At 41.7% G+C, this 16,275-nt stretch overlaps 1 protein-coding gene across 4 annotated transcripts in view; it reads left to right on the top strand.

Annotated features, from left to right (window-relative positions):
• AMOTL1 (angiomotin like 1) overlaps positions 1-16,275 on the top strand; it is a 108,587-nt gene that overhangs the window by 22,000 nt on the left and 70,312 nt on the right. The window contains exons 1-2 of one of the 4 annotated variants that reach the window (XM_082339895.1): positions 11,131-11,273; positions 12,313-12,459. The exons of 1 other annotated variant lie outside the window; for it this stretch is intronic. Coding sequence is in view for 2 of the 3 variants with exons in the window: in XM_082339893.1 (XP_082196019.1) it covers positions 12,121-12,133; positions 12,313-12,459 (160 nt within the window). In the remaining variant the exon portion in view is untranslated. Of the gene's footprint in view, positions 1-11,130; positions 11,274-12,105; positions 12,134-12,312; positions 12,460-16,275 lie in introns of those variants that run through there. 2 more of the 4 variants (XM_082339893.1, XM_082339892.1) reach the window with 2 other exon arrangements.

Below are 16,275 nucleotides of genomic sequence, written 5' to 3'. Positions count from 1 at the left end.
AAGGCCCTCCAGATGGAGGAAACTTTGGGGGAACTGCAAGCATTTCTCTAGCTTTTGTGCAAAGGATATTTGGGGCAATAGACATGAGTTGCTATAATTCAAGGCAGGTTGTGCTAAGTCATGTAGTACTTACCATACAGTGTTGTGTTCTTAGAATAGGGGTCAGAACAATTAAAGTTTTTTTGTAAAGTAAGTCTCTGTATCTATAAGAAGTTCTTTTTTTAAAAAATTTTATTGAAATATAGTTGATTTACAATGTTGTGTTAGTTTCAGGTGTACAGCAAAGTGATTCAGTTATACATAAATGTATATATTATTTCTTTACATTCTCTCCCATTATAGATTATTACAAGATATTGAGTGTAGTTCCCTGTGCTATACAGTAGGTCCTTGTTGTTTATCTATTTTATATATAGTAGTATATATATTTTAATCCCAAACTCCTAATTTATCCCTCCCCCACCCCCTTTGGTAACTGTAAGTTTGTTTTCTATGTCTGTGAGTCTATTTCTGTTTTGTAAATAAGTTCATATGTATAATTTTTTTAGATTCCACATATAGACCTATGATATATGTCTATCAGAAGTCCTTGATTGTAAGCAGTGCAAAGTAACTTTGGCTAACTTAAGCAAAAGAAGAATTTATTGGAAGTACATTGGGCAGCTCACATATTAACGGGAAGGCTCAGAAAATGAGCAGGAACCTAGGTGAAGATACACCGGCAACCCAGGCAGGAGTAGGCTACTTGTCTTGTGGTGATGGCGGCTACCATGGATACCAGTGTTGCTCCTGGACTCCTGGGGGTACTGTTACCATAGATACTTTATCAGCATCCTTTGTGTTTGTGTCATTTCCTCAAGATTCAGAGTCTTTGGTTGGAATATCAGTTGACTGGGCCTCGGTCCTCCTAACTGCTAGAACAGGGAGGGGACCTTTTGGCTTCTGTAATGGGAGGTAGACCCAGCTTCCAAGGCTCACACAGTGAGTTCAGGGTTCTCCAACACTATTAGTATTTAATTAGAGGTGATTGACTATCAGGGATATGATAGGTAGTAGTTGAAAGTTGAACCACCTAATTCTAAATTATTTTCCATTTCTGTAGTGTTATGAAAATAATGTACTAGTGCTTTTATTTATTTATTTTTATTAAAGTACAATTGATTTACAATGTTGTGTTAGTTCTGGTGTACAGCAAAGTGATTCAGTTATACATACATGTATGTATATATTCTTTTTCATATTCTTTTCTATTATGGTTTATTATAGGATACTGAATATAGTTCCCTGTACTATACAGTAGGACCTCATTGTTTATTTTATATATAGTAGTGTGTATCTGATAATCCCAAACTCTTAATTTATCCCTCCCTCACCCCCTTTCTGTTCTGTTCATTTGTATCATAGTTTAGATGTCATATGGTATTTGCCTTTCTCTTTCTGACTTCATTTAGTATGATAATCTCTAGGTCCACCCATGTTGCTGCAAATGGCATTATTTCGTTCCTTTTTATGGCTGAGTAATATTTCATTGTATATATGTAGCACATCTTCTTTATCCATTCGTCTGTTGATGGGCACTTAACGTTACTTCCAGGTCTTGGCTATTGTAAGTAGTGCTGCTATGGGCATTGGGGTGCATGTATCTTTTCGAATTAGAGTTTTCTCTGGATATATGCCCAGGAGTGGGATTGGTGGATCATATGATAACTCTATAGGCTTTTAAAACCAAATACTGGATTCTGGGTCTGCAGATACAGCTTCAACCTCCTCCTTACCCATACCCAAGCACCAATGAATTCTCCATTGCTTAAAGAGACCAAACACTTTGGTGACTCAATCCCTATGCTTCCCCTCTACCTTTTTGGGCTCATCTTTCCTCACTAGCACCCTCTCCTCACCCTGAAGCAGATGAACATCCTCCTTTTTTCCACTTCAGCTCAGGAGTCTCTTTCTCCTTGCCCTTTTAGCTCCGAATCACCTCTGTCAATCATCAGGTAGTAACGAATTACTCCTGAGCCTCCAAAGCTTTGTGTCCCTTTAATAGAGTACTTACTCTGCGATGAAGTTGCCTGCATGTTGTCTCCAGAATGGAATCAAAATATCCTAAGGCTAAGGATGGTCTTACTCATTTCTTTGTTATTTATAGCTCACATCACAGGGCCCTGTTGAACTCAATTGTTACTTTAAAGGTTAAGCATACATTCTGTATTTTGGCTCACACTGATACTATCTCAGAGATATTTTTAAATAAGCATTACAAAGTTAAACTTCACACAACTTTAAAGGTATTCATCACAAATTCCACTTTGAGAGAGTCTAAATTAAATAGGTGTATTTATTTTTCTTGTTTTCTACAATGGATGGATTATTCCAGGGATTCAAATTCAAGTTCCATGCCCAGGAAGACCGTATCTGTAGAGGCTGGGAATTTTAGAAATCTTCCCCACTCCCACCTCCTCCCCACTCCCCCCAACTTGGGTTTCAAATAATGGTTCCTTGGGAGAAAAGGGGTGAGAAGGTGTATTCAGGTGTGTGCCTTCAGTTTAGTGTTGGAGATCCCTGTTTGCTTTTTCAGTGTGTGTGCTGCGTGCAGGCGTTCATCGAGGGGGGTGCCAGGACCTGTCTGCTTCCTTCAGGCCTCAGGTTCAAGAGTGTGACTTGGCCACCCCAGGGAGGGAGCTTGGCTTCACATGAGGACTTGTGAACAGACTAGCCCTTATTTTTCAGGTACTGGTCGTGGAGTCTCCACGCTCCCTTTAAAAACATTGTTTCTAGGGCATCTGTCTCCCTGAGCAGAGTATCCTACTCCCCGGAGAAACCTCCAGTTCTGCCAGAATCCGAAGGCTTAGTTGCTTACATTTAACTTTGAGGCCGCTGGCGCACTCAGTAAATTCCTTAGCTCTTTGAAAAGGAAGGTAGAAGCCACAGAATTGTTCTGTTGCTTGTGGTTAAAATCTCTGTTATAAGGTTAGAGGAGGTTATTCTAATCTCGACAGTGGAATTGTTTTTAAAGGCATTAGGTGGTTTTGGCTTCCATGGAGCTGGCAGAAAGTCTTGCACTTGGGCGCAGTGACACCTGGGAGTTTTTTCGCAGTGAGTGAAGGCCCCAGAGCAAAGGGGAGAGCGAGTGCTTCCTCATCTTAGAGAACTGAGAGGGCCAGGGAATCATTGGGAACTCTCAGAGACTGGCTTTGAAGGGACCCTCTCATTAAACTTGGTAGTGACACCATCCCAGAGGATATGCCAAGTTCTCCATCAGTCAGCAAGTAGTAAGGGAACATATACCTTATACAGAAAGTAGCAAGTACCCGTATGGTGCCTTGTCTTCAAGCTTCACCAGGGCACTGGCACCAGCATATATATATATATATATATATATATATATTTATTTATTAATTTATTTATTGAAGTATAGTTGATTTACAATGTTGTGTTTAATTTCTGCTGTATAGCAAGGTGACTCAGTTATACATATGCATATTCTTTTTCATATTCTTTTCCGTTATGATTTATCATAGGATATTGAACATAGTTCCCTGTGCTATACAGTAGGACCCTGTTTATTCATCCTATATGTAATAGTTTGCATCTGCTAATCCCAAACTCCTAGTCTTTCCCTCCCCCATCACCCCTTCCCCTTGGCAACCACTAGTCTGTTCTGTGTATCTGTGAGTCTTTTTGTTTTTTAGATATGTGCATCTGCTTAATGGTTGAGTAGTATTCCATTGTATATATGTACCACATCTTCTTTATCCATTCATCTGTCGATGGTCATTTAGGTTGTTTCCATGTCTTGGCTATTGTGAATAGTGCTGCTGTGAACATAGGGGTGCGTGTATCTTCTCAAATTAGAGTTCTGTCTGGGTATATGCCCAGGAATGGGATTGTCGGATGCACCAGCCTATATTAAGTGACTACTGCAAACTACTAGGCAGTTGATGTTTAAGTGCTCAGTTGTGCGCTTTCGATCATAATTACCGTGGCCATTGGGGGAAGGCAGGCCACTATAGGGGAGGTAACCTGAAGAGGTAAATGTATCGGGATGAACTTTAGAGGACTTGGGGAGGGGAGTGTGCAGCTAGAGGATGGCATTCCCAGCAGGGCCTTGGAGAATGAGGGTGGCATGTTCACGGGATGCTGGGATACTGAGGGGACCAGCAGGACTGTTGACAGCTAAAGGAGGGGGCCGAGTGTAGACAGCCTTGAAAACCGAACAGAATTTGAACTTGAAGCTGTAGCCAATATGTTTATGTGCAGGGGAGTGGTATCTGGCAGTGGAGTTTAATTAAGGACAGGTGATTCCCAGCTGTGTGAGTGCAGGATGATAGTGGGGTGACGGTTTGAATGTCCTCTGGTGTTTACACCCGAAGGAGACTCCTGAGCCTCTTATGTTGGTCTGTTTATGGATTCCGGATCTGATCTTAGGGAACGAATCAGTTACAGTGGAGGTGAAACAGATGAGCAGGTGACCAGGATTCTTGTTGTGCCTCTCGCCTCCCCCAGGAAACTCACTTCATTTTTACCTTGATTCATTTTTCCTTCAACAACGAGGCCTTTGTTATCCCTACTATGGAGGGAGGGAAAAAAGTCTTGTTCAGGGTCACATTACCTAAAGGCCTCTGGACAGTTACAAAGAAAGTGAGAGAGTAAAACCATAATGGGAAGGAAGTTTTCAGTGCTTTAGAAGCCAGCCAAAAGTAGTCATGCTCGTAGAGAGAGAAGCAAAGGATTCTTGTTGAGAAATGACATGCAGTGTTTGCAAAGAGAAAGGAACTGTTCTTGTTGAAAGGGGTCATCATCAATATAAGGCAGAAACGTTGAACCCTCAAACTGAAATTGCAGAATTTCACCCTCTGCCGAGTACAGCACAAACAAATGTCTAGCTTTACTTCAGGCAGGAGCCCAAGGGGCTGCAAGCCCCCTGCCCAGAGGGAGACCCTGGGCAGGTTTGCTGTTGCTTCTGCCACTTTCCCCACGCAGACTAACGCTGTGTGAGCCATGGTCCTTAGATGAAGGTGTGGGTTGAAAGTAGGTGACTGCAGGTTACTAAGTCAAGAGAACCTTACATGGAAACCCTGAGAGGCAACTCCAGGTACAGATTACACAGAAGCAGAATCCTTGGTCAGCTGTGGACGCCCCTAAAACCTGCACTGTCACTTAGGCCCTGGGCCCCAGCCAGGCCTCGCAGCCCTCACCGGGTAGGGGTGGTGTCCGGGCATCTCCTGTGGTTTCTCACAGTTCTTGCTCCCGGGGCTGGAGACCTGCTAACAAGGAAAACCGAATTTCTGCTTATGACAGGTATTGATGTCCAGTTTCTGATTTCAGAGATCCTTGACCCTGTTGGTTACACTATATACCCTATGTTTTTACATAAGAAAACAGACGCAAATCGTGCTACCGGAGTTCCTAACGAAGATCCTGCACTAGAACAGGAAGGGAAAGATTATGTGCACGTGGGACGGCGGATGGTGTCTCTCTTGCATTTTTACTGTGTAGCCCAGGAATGTCGTGCCACCCTGTGGTACACGTTATTGTCATTTTACCGTGTCTTACAGGTGAGGGAGCTGGAAGTGAAATGATGCCTTTCGGGTGTGGCAGTGCTGGGATAGCTCACTGGGTTGTCTGTTGGCTCAGTGGAGTGATGATTCCTGGGCCTGGCTGTCCGTAGGGTCTGTCCGGATCCTCTGCTCAGCCGGACTTCTCTCTGCACTTCCAAGGAGAGGGGGCAGAGTGGGAACGGAACTCTCGGTCAGTGTGTGGGCCACTGAGTCTCTTTCTTTCTTTCTTTTTTTAAGTATTTCTTTCTTTCTTTATTTTTGGCTGCGTTGGGTCTTCGTTGCTGTTCACGGGCTTTCTCTACTTGTGGTGAGCAGGGGTTACTCTTCGTTGCAGTGTGCGGGCTTCTCATTGCGGTGGCTTCTCTTGTTGTGGAGCACGGGCTCTAGGTGCACGGGCTTCAGTAGTTGTGGCACCGAGGGCTCAGTAGTTGTGGCTCGTGGGCTCTAGAGCGCGGGCTCAGTAGTTGTGGCGCACGGGCTTAGTTGCTCCGCGGCACGTGGGATCTTCCCAGACCAGGGCTCGAACCCGTGTCTCCTGCATTGGCAGGCGGATTCTTAACCACTGCGCCACCAGGGAAGTCCTAGTTCTTTCTTAATACTGAGGCCTGCCGAAGAAATGGTGAGAGGCGGCGCATCTTTGGTGCCCTCTGAGCTCAGGCTCCCCCTTCCAGCTCTGCTCTCTCTATAGCGCCCTGTGGCCTGGAGCCCTGGGGCCTACTCTCACTCGGCAGGCCGTTGGATAAGGTGTGGAAAAGCAGTTTATACCAGTGTTGTGATGATGTGAATGGCTTACTGCAGGATTCTTAACTGGGCTCCATGTTGAAAGCATGTATCTATGCATATACACATTCCCTACACACACCTTTATACACCCATACATATACACATATATATTCTTAGGTAGGCCACAGTTTTATTGGCAGTTTACTCTCTGTTATCATTTAAAATTTTTAGTCACATGATTAGATGGTAGGACCCAAAGAGTTGTAATCTACTGGCATGTGCCATTCCTGACCTAGATCGTAATAGAACACCACACTTTTTTTTTAAATTGAATTGAAGTATAGTTGATGTACAATGTTGTGTAGTTGCAGGTGTACAATAAAGTGATTCAGTTTTTATATATATATATAAAAATATATATATATATTCTTTTTCAGATTCTTTTCCATTATAAGTTATTGTAAGATATTGAATATAGTTCCCTGTGCTACACAGGAGGTCCTTGTTGTTTATCTATTTTGTATATAGTAATGTGTATCTGTCACACTTTCTTTACTCAAGCGTATGGGTCCTCAACTCCTCCTTGGCTCTGATTTGGTGGGAGAGGGGCCGGAGGGTGCAGAAGGTGTGTTGGTGTTTTTTTGTTTCTTTGCTTGTGTGCACTGTTCGCCATCTAGCTTAGGGCTTCTCAGCGGTAGCTGCACATCGGAATCATATGAAGAGCCTTATAAAATACACATGCCTGGGCCCTGCCCCAGTGATTCTGATTGACTAGGTCTGGGTGAGACTGGGGTACTGGCATTGGCAAAGTTCCCCAGGTGATCCTAACAGGTGGCCAAGGTTGCTCTGTGCGTCTCTCCAACTTTCCACCAATATTTTCCACCTGCCTGAAGTAGAAGCCAGGCCAGGATTTGCCTTTGGATCCTAATTTTAGCCTTGACTTTTAGATTTATAGATGTAGAAGATGAGGCCCAGAAAGGGCTGAGTTTCTTTCCAGGGTAGTCCTTTCTGGGTTGGCCAAAAAGAGAACGCTGACAGATACTGTCACAGGCATTGGAACTGTCATTTTAGGCTGATCTTTATATAGTATGTCATTCATACTCTGTTTTTATTTATCCTTAAGATCTAAGTCACAACTACATTATTTATTTTAACATTGTAAGATAAATATTCTGGTGGTCAAAATCTTTTTTCTCTTTTTCTCTCTAGTGTAAACATGCTTATGATACATGTGAGCACACGTGCAAACACTATTTCACGGGTTGAGGTAGAGAAACTCGGGAAGAAGTTGAGTAAATTTCCATCTTACAGCCTCTTAGAATAATTAGTTGCTTACTACTAGCTTTGGCCTTATGGGAAATGGGTAGATAACAATCCTAGCAAGAATTGCAAATGACCTGTTTGAAGTGATGGCTGAAAAACATGATTTTTCTTCTAATGGGATTATCTCTGGGGCAAGGATTTTTTTTTTTAATGTATTTTTATTACATCGCAGGAGAACAACTCATGTTATCATGCTAAGTGACAGCAGCATGACACTGTGTGATTCCAAATTTGTATGTACAAATCTTAATGTATAAAATTAAACAGAAACATACCATAAGACTAACAGCAGTTCTCTATATGATTGTATTATTGGTAATATATAATCATAAAAATGCATTTTCTTTCATTGTGAAAATCAGATACTGAAGTAGGATCAGCTTAAGCTCCTTGGCCTCTGTGCAGGTTTTCTTGACCTTTAGGCAGGGTTAGGCCCTTTGTCCTGAGCTCCCACTGTATCTAGAACAAGCCTTTGTTACAGCCAACGCTACCCTGCATCGTAACTGCCAGCCAACATGTCTGCTTCCTACTGAATTCTGAGACTCCTGACGGCAGAGTTCTTGTCTTGTTTATCGCTATAGCATGGCGCCTGGCACTTAGAACATGCCAGGCACACATTGACTAAATGTTGAAACAATTCCTGTTGGAACTATAGACCAAAGTAATCAGATTTAATTCTGAGGCTTGGTATTGCCCACTCCTTTTCGGGTTCCACAGTCAGTAACACAAGCATCTCAGATAATATTTTCCCTAAAAGCTTTGTCTACAACTCGGGTAAATTGCCACTGTGGAATGGGTGCTGCTTGGGTGTCTGGGTGGGAAAATTCCTTTGAGGGATATGGAGGCATCAGACAACTCTACCTAGTGGCATCCATCATTTGAGCATGCATCTACCTCCCTTACTGGGATTTCTTGCTCACCATGCAACTTCCAAGTTGTAATTTGGCTTCTTGTGGAAATGTCAAAACAGTAAATGTGCTAGCTGGCCTGGAGAGCATAAGAGACCGTTCCCTCTGGCAGTTGTGTTTCTCATGGTAAATTAATGAATTGGCAAAATTTGGATTCTGATGACCCAATGAGGTGCCGCCACCCTGTGAAGTCTCTTGGCATGCTTTGTACCATCTATCTTATCTCCACCAACAGTGGAGAATCAGAGGGGAGGGCTCATTGTCCAGAATGCTAGGGAAAGGATATCCAGGATGGAAGAGAAGCTGTCGAGGTAAACTTTAGACACACCTGGACAGCTGTGGACAAACCTTCAGGTTTGGGTACAAGAAAGTTTTGATATGGATTAATTCCACACGTGATGAGGAGAAGACCAGGACAAACTATACAATGATCCATTATAGTTACACATTAACGGAAAAGGCACTAAGATGTCCTTAGCCATTAACTCTCTAAATTGTTTTTCCTTGTATTTGTAACTAATCTAATTGATATTCATGTTTAGCTACCATATATATATATATCTATATATATGTACATATATAGTTTTTAATAGAAAAGGCCTTTTATTTTTTTTCAAATTTTTGAATTTTATTTATTTTTTTATACAGCAGTTTCTTATTACTTGTCTACTTTATACATATCAGTGTATACATGTCAATCCCAATCTCCCAATTCATCACACCACTAGCCCCACCCCCTGCTGCTTTCCCCCCTTGGTGTCCATACGTTTGTTCTCTACATCTGTGTCTCTATTTCTGCCCTGCAAATTGGTTCATCTGTACCATTTTTCTAGATTCCACATATATGCGTTAATATACAATATTTGTTTTTCTCTTTCTGACTTACTTCACTCTGTATGACAGTCTCTAGATCCATCCGTGTCTCTACAAATGACCCAATTTCGTTCCTTTTTATGACTGAGTAATATTCCATTGTATATATGCACCACATCTTCTTTATCCATTTGTCTGTCGATGGGCATTTAGGTTGCTTCCATGACCTGGCTATTGTAAATAGTGCTGCAATGAACACTGGGGTGCATGTGTCTTTCTGAATTATGGTTTTCTCTGGGTATATGCCCAGTAGTGGGATTGCTGGGTCATATGGTAATTCTATTTTTAGTTTTTTAAGGAATCCCCATACTGTTCTCCATAGTGGCTGAATTACATTCCCACCAACAGTGCAAGAGAGTTCCATTTTTTCCACACCCTCTCCAGCATTTGTTGTTTGTAGATTTTCTGATGATGCCCATTCTAACTGGTGTGAGGTGATACCTCATTGTAGTTTTGATTTGCATTTCTCTAATAAGTAGTGATGTTGAGCAGCTTTTCATGTGCTTCTTAGCCATCTGTATATCTTCTTTAGTGAAATGTCTGTTTAAGTCTTCTGCCCATTTTTGGATTGGGTTGTTTGTTTTTTTAATATTGAGCTGCATGAGCTGTTTATATATTTTTGAGATTAATCCTTTGTTGGTTAATTCATTTGCAAATATTTTCTCCAATTCTGAGGGTTGCTTTTTGTCTTGTTTGTAGTTTCCTTTGCTTTGCAAAAGCTTTTAAGTTTCATTAGGTCCCATTTGTTTATTTTTGTTTTTATTTCCATTACTCTAGGAGGTGGATCAAAAAAGATTTTGCTGTGATTTACGTCAAAGAGTGTTCTTCCTGTTTTCCTCTAAGAGGTTTATAGTGTCCGGTCTTACACTTAGGTCTAATCCATTTTGAGCTTATTTTTGTGTATGGTGTTAGGGAGTGTTCTACTTTCATTTTTTACATGTAGCTGTCCAGTTTTCCCAGCACCACTTATTGAAGAGACTGTCTTTTCTCCGTTGTATATCCTTGCCTCCTTTGTCATAGATTAGTTGACCATAGGTGCGTGGGTTTGTCTCTGGGCTTTCTATCTTGTTCCTTTGATCTATATTTCTGTTTTTGTGCCAGTACCATATTGTCTTGATTACTGTAGCTTTGTAGTATAGTCTGAAGTCAGCGAGTCTGATTCCTCCAGCTCCGTTTTCTTCCCTCAAGACTGCTTTGGCTATTCGGGGTCTTTTGTGTCTCCATACAGATTTTAAGATTTTTTGTTCTAGTTATGTAAAAAATGCCACTGGTAATTTGATAGGGATTGCATTGAATCTGTAGTTTGCTTTGGGTAGTATAGTCATTTTCACAATATTGATTCTTCCAATCAAAGAACATGGTATATCTCTCCATCTGTTTGTGTCATCTTTGATTTCTTTCATCAGTGTCTTATAGTTTTCTGCATACAGGTGTTTTACCTCCTTAGGTAGGTTTATTCCTAGGTATTTTATTCCTTTTGTTGCAATGGTGAATGGGATTGTTTCCTTAATTTCTCTTTCTGGTCTTTCATTGGTAGTGTATAGGAATGCAAGAGATTTCTGTGCATTAATTTTGTATCCTGCAACTTTACCAAATTCATTGATTAGCTCTAGTAGTTTTCTGGTGGCATCTGTAGGATTCTCTATGTATAGTATCATGTCATCTGCAAACAGTGACAGTTTTCCTTCTTCTTTTCCAATTTGTATTCCTTTCATTTCTTTTTCTTCTCTAATTGCCGTGGCTAGGACTTCCAAAACTACGTTGAATAATAGTGGTGAGAGTGGACATCCTTGTCTTGTTCCTGATCTTAGAAGAAATGCTTCAGTTTTTCACCATTGAGAATGATGTTTGCTGTGGGTTTGTCGTATATGACCTTTTTTATGTTGAGGTAGGTTCCCTCTCTGCCCACTTTCTGTAGAGTTTTTATCATAAATGGGTGCTGAATTTTGTCAAAAGCTGTTTCTGCATCTATTGAGGTGATCATATGGTTTTTACTCTTCAATTTGTTAATATGGTGTATCACATTGATTGATTTGCGTATATTGAGGAATCCTTGGGGGCAAGGATTTTAATTTAAAAAAAAATAGCCTGACTCTTTCCCCAGAGTAAACTAAGTTACTTTTCCCAGAAAGAGCCTTCAACTTGGTGCCCACGCAGAGAAACTAGTGCAGAGAGGAAAGACAGCCCAGACCCATCCCGCTGGGTGTTCCCACGATATTGTAGATGTCAGATCGGTGTCGCTGTCGTGGTATCTCATGTTCAGTGACTGTAGAATTGAACACAGTGTCACGTTTAATTGAAACAGGAAGCACACTCTGCTTTGAGTGTGAAGCAGATACAGAGGAGCTGAAAGGCCAGTGCCTGGCAGAGGGCCAGAACCCATGACCCGGGCTCACACTGCCACACAGGGCTCCAGAACTCTCAGAGTGGGGCTGAGCGCTCTGTCCTGGGTTGGGACAGGCCCTTGCTAACACGTGGTCTGGCAAAATGACCACCCCTCTCTGCATCTTTCATACATTCCAAGAGACAGCTGCCCTTCCCCTTTTAGTTTTCCTTTTCTGGCCTCCCTGCCTCCCTCTTTTCCCCCACCTTGACCTTTCCAAACTTAGTGACTTGTCCAGTTCCTCAGGGGACTTGATTTCTGCCAGTGTTTCTGCTGCTGCCTGTGGAAGTAGGTTGTGAGAAAGGGTCCCTGCTTTCGCTCAGCGTGTCTTGAAAATTGTTATTGTGACCTCATGGGTCATTTTGGTGGGTGGCTAGACTTGTGATGATTCTGAATAGTAACTTTGGAATTTTATGAATCGAAAAGACAGAGCTGCCACTGCCAGTGGAAATGTGTGTGGGAGAACAGCTAGTGTGAGTCACACGGCAAAGAGGGAGAGGAGGACTTCACTGGCACTAATATGCACTTTGCTTTCTGCCCCCAGGTCCCCCTCCTGCCTGTTACAGCCCCAGTAGTCCCATCCAGATTCTGGAAGACCCCAACTACTTTTTCCCAGACTTTCAGCTCTATTCTGGGAGGCATGAAGCATCTTTGACGGTGGAGGCAAACAGTAGCATCAGGGAAAAAGTTGGTAAGTTCTTTTATTGGCACTTGTGTTGGAAAAGCAGAACAATCTCATGTTTCTCATTTTTCGCTCTTTTGCGTAATTTTTTTTCTCTATCCTTGTTTTAAATATCAGCATATTGGATTATTGGTTGTCTCTGTATTGGTAGGTGCCTTATTTTTAATGTTTGGTAAACATTAACAAGGTTTTAATAGACTGTTTTACTATAATATGTGACCCTCTCAACAGAGTTCCTAAGTATGTAGAAACTTCAGAATTATACCATTTATGCCCTAATTTTCTTCTAATTCCTAAATATTCTTTTGTATTCTTTCCCAGAATCTTTCATTCCTTTTTTTCTTCTCTGCTTTCATTTTTACCTCTTTTTGCAAATGATTCAGAAATTCAGAGAAATTCAAAACTATAGTCGGGAAGGAACTGCTTCCTTTGTAAAAACTTTCTGCCTATTTTTGAGGGTTTATGAGATTGGTTAAACCATGAAAAGGAAGCTTCAAAACCACTTTAAAGAAGATCTCAGGGTTCTTGCCAAATGTGCTTATGAAAAGGAAATTCAGTAGTTTTCATGCTTGATGAGACACGATTCCTTTTATTATTCATCCAAAAAAATCTTTTTCCTTTGGATATATATTTTTATTTGAATTTTTATTCATTTTATTTTAAAATGTTGATTTTTATTTGAATTTGCTTGTTTCATTAAGCCCTGAAGGTAAGGACTGTCCACTTTACTCTCCTAACCCCAGCACCTATCAGAATGCCTGAATATAACAGGTTGGCAGTTGGTATTTGTAGAGTGAGTGATGGCTCAACTCAACCCACACTGTTAATCGCTTTCCCAGGGTTGTTCATCACTTATTACAATTATTTGGCAATTCATTTTGTGTGGACTTTCAATGATCTGTTTTTGTTGTTTAAAAATTTTTGTTGTTGAACTTCTGGTTTATATCTCAGTTACTGTACACCTTCTCTGAAGGTGAGGAATAAGTTTGAATTCACTCCACATGCTGTCCTGTGAGGCAGATATGAAGCCTGACCATTATACAGAGCAGAGAGGTTCAGAGAAGCCAAGTAATTTGCCTGAGGTCACAGAGGTGTGATTTTGGGGTCGATCAGAGTTGAGCTTCAGGAACCAGTCTGTAAAGTTCTTTATTTGGCAATTATTTTTTCTCTTATTTTTTTTTAACCATTTTTTTAATTGAAGTATGGTTAGTTTACAATGCTATGTTAGTTTCAGGTGTACAGCAAAGTGATTCAGTTATATGTATATCTATCTATCTATCTATCTATCTATTCTTTTTCAGATTCTTTTCCATAATAGGTTTTTACAAGATACTGAATATAGTTCCCTGTGCTATACAGTAGGTCCTTGTTGTTTATCGCTTTCATGTATAGTAGTGTGTATATGTTAATCCCAAACTTCTCATTTATCCCTGCCCCCCACAATTCTTTCCTGAATGCCTTCTGTATATTGGGGTAGTATTCTAGGCACTGGGTATACAGCATGTGAACGTAACAGATAAAACTCTCTATTCTCTGGTGCTTGAATTCTAGTAGACAAATACAGATAAATACAGTGTTGATCAAAAGGAGAAGAGGCCAGAGGCAAGAGATATTAGGCTGCTCAGGACATTTAGACAGCTAGTTAGGGAGCTGGAACCCGGGGAGTAGCTGAGGGCATGGAAGCTGGGGCTGCAGTCTTTGCTGTTACAGAGACACTCAAAATGTCATCTACGGTCGCCTTTTCTCATATTTTAATACTGAAAAGTGTAAGAGGGATGTAATCCTTGACAGAATCCCTTGCCAAAAGAAGACAATAAACCCAATGACATACGTCTAGGTATATACACATGTATATGTGTATTTCTATGTCTTGTTAAGCATATCACATCACCTTCATTTTTTCTCATTTCACTTATCACACCACCTTCATTTTTTCTCATTTCACTGTGGACTGAAAAGTGCTTGGCACTTGATTAAATGTAGGGAGCAAAGGAGACAAAAGGATCAAAATTGAATCTGAAATTTCTGTCTGGTTGACTCTGATGAGGATGCCATTCATAGAAAAAAAAAAAAGGCAACCTTGGGGAAGAAAGACAGTTTGGGGGAAAATGATGTGTCCTGTGCATATGTAAAAACAAAGAACCATCGCTGCATGGAATTGTAAGAGTGAAGGCTGCTTATCTCTAAGGGGCTAGCTCAGCTCCCTCTATTGGCAGGGGAGGATGTTGAGCTCTTAAGAGAGCAAGTGATTTGCTCAAAGTCTTGCCAGTAGTAAGTAGTAGAATTTTTACTATCCTAACACTATAAACATCCTCAATACACTACTTCTTAGTACTATTGTGAAATGGGGTAAATTATATATTTCATGGTGCTCAGATATTCTTTTACTGGTTACACGTTTGACCCCCATTACATGCAGGCACTGAGTTGTGTGCTAGGGATACCCAGGTGAGGAGGCACGATCTTTGCTTTTAAGGAGTTTAGAGTCTGTGTACATAAGTAATTGCCATCTATTGTGACGATTGCTCTAAGGGAGGTATAATAATGGAGCCCGGACATTGGAGAAGGAGGGCTCAAGCCTGCTGGGCTACAGCAGGCAAGGTTTTACTTAGAAGATAGCTTTGGAGCCATCACTCAAAGCGTGTCTAGGAATTTCCCAAGAAGGGTGTGGTGAGATGCATCTTTCTAGGCAGAGGGATGAATGGGAGCAAAGTCCTGGAGGCCAGAGAGAGCTCGCATGTCTGGGAACTTCTTAGGGTATTGCTGGAACTTGAACTCCAAGGGGTTGCCGGTGAGGGGGCCAGTGATGGCATGAAATGCTGCTGGATGGATAAAGCAATGCCTGCTACACCTTGTGATGGAGTGTCAGTTTCATCCTATAATTACTTGTTGAGGAATTTTGTGCAGAGGAGTGATATGATTAAGTTTTCTGGTTTGAAAAATCTTAGGGCAGTGGGGAAGATAAGTTGGAGTCTGAGGGGGTGGGTTTGGAAGTGGGAAAGAGACTAGTGTCAGAGAAATAGAAGAGGTGGCTGTTGGAATGGTTTGGGTATGGGGCTCCACGGGCTTGTCATGCGGAATGAACACAGATTTCGTTGTGGAATGAGTCGGATCCTGGATCTGTCTCTTCCTACCTCTGCGACCTTGGTGATTTACCTTCTCTAAACCTCTCTCCTTATCTGTAAGCTGGGGGAATTAATACCTGCCTCATGCGATTATATGTGGACTAAACTAAATAAAGGAGGGAACTTAGTACAATACCTGGCACATCATATGCTCCTTAAAAATGGTTTTTGTGGTTGTACTGTGGTAATTGATAATGAACTTGGAGACTGGCAGGGGAATAAAGGGGAGAGTTGGGAGAGATGTTTCATTTCGGAGGTAGAATTGACAGGCAGGCGCTGACCAAACGTTGGGGGTAAGGGAGAGGAAGGAATTTTGGAAAACTTCTCAGGTTTCTGGCTTGGCAAAGAGTAGATGAGGCAGGGACACAGGGTTTGTTTGGATGGGCTGAGGAAGACACGTTGAGTTTGGAGGACCTGTGGGCCATCGGCTGGTGGTTGTAAATGGGTGGGCCATGGGTCAGTAGGTTCAGACGAGCGGTGGATGAGATGAGAATCTGTCGAAGTGAGGATGGGTGAGTGCTCAGGGCAGAGCTGTGGGAAAGAATTTAAGGGGCAGGTGGAGAAAAAGGAGCCAGAGATGGAGTGTACAGAAAGCAGCAGGATCCCGAACCACGAGAGGGGGTGGCCTGGATGCTGAGTGAGGAGAGCATTTCAAGAAGTGGGTGATCAACATGCTAAATGCTTCAGAAAGGTTAGGCTG

The sequence above is a fragment of the Balaenoptera borealis genome (assembly GCF_965194805.1).
Source record: "Balaenoptera borealis genome assembly, chromosome: 11".
NCBI lineage: Eukaryota > Metazoa > Chordata > Mammalia > Artiodactyla > Balaenopteridae > Balaenoptera > Balaenoptera borealis.
Note: the sequence above shows the minus strand (reverse complement) of the source record. Positions and strands in the feature narration are given on the sequence as shown.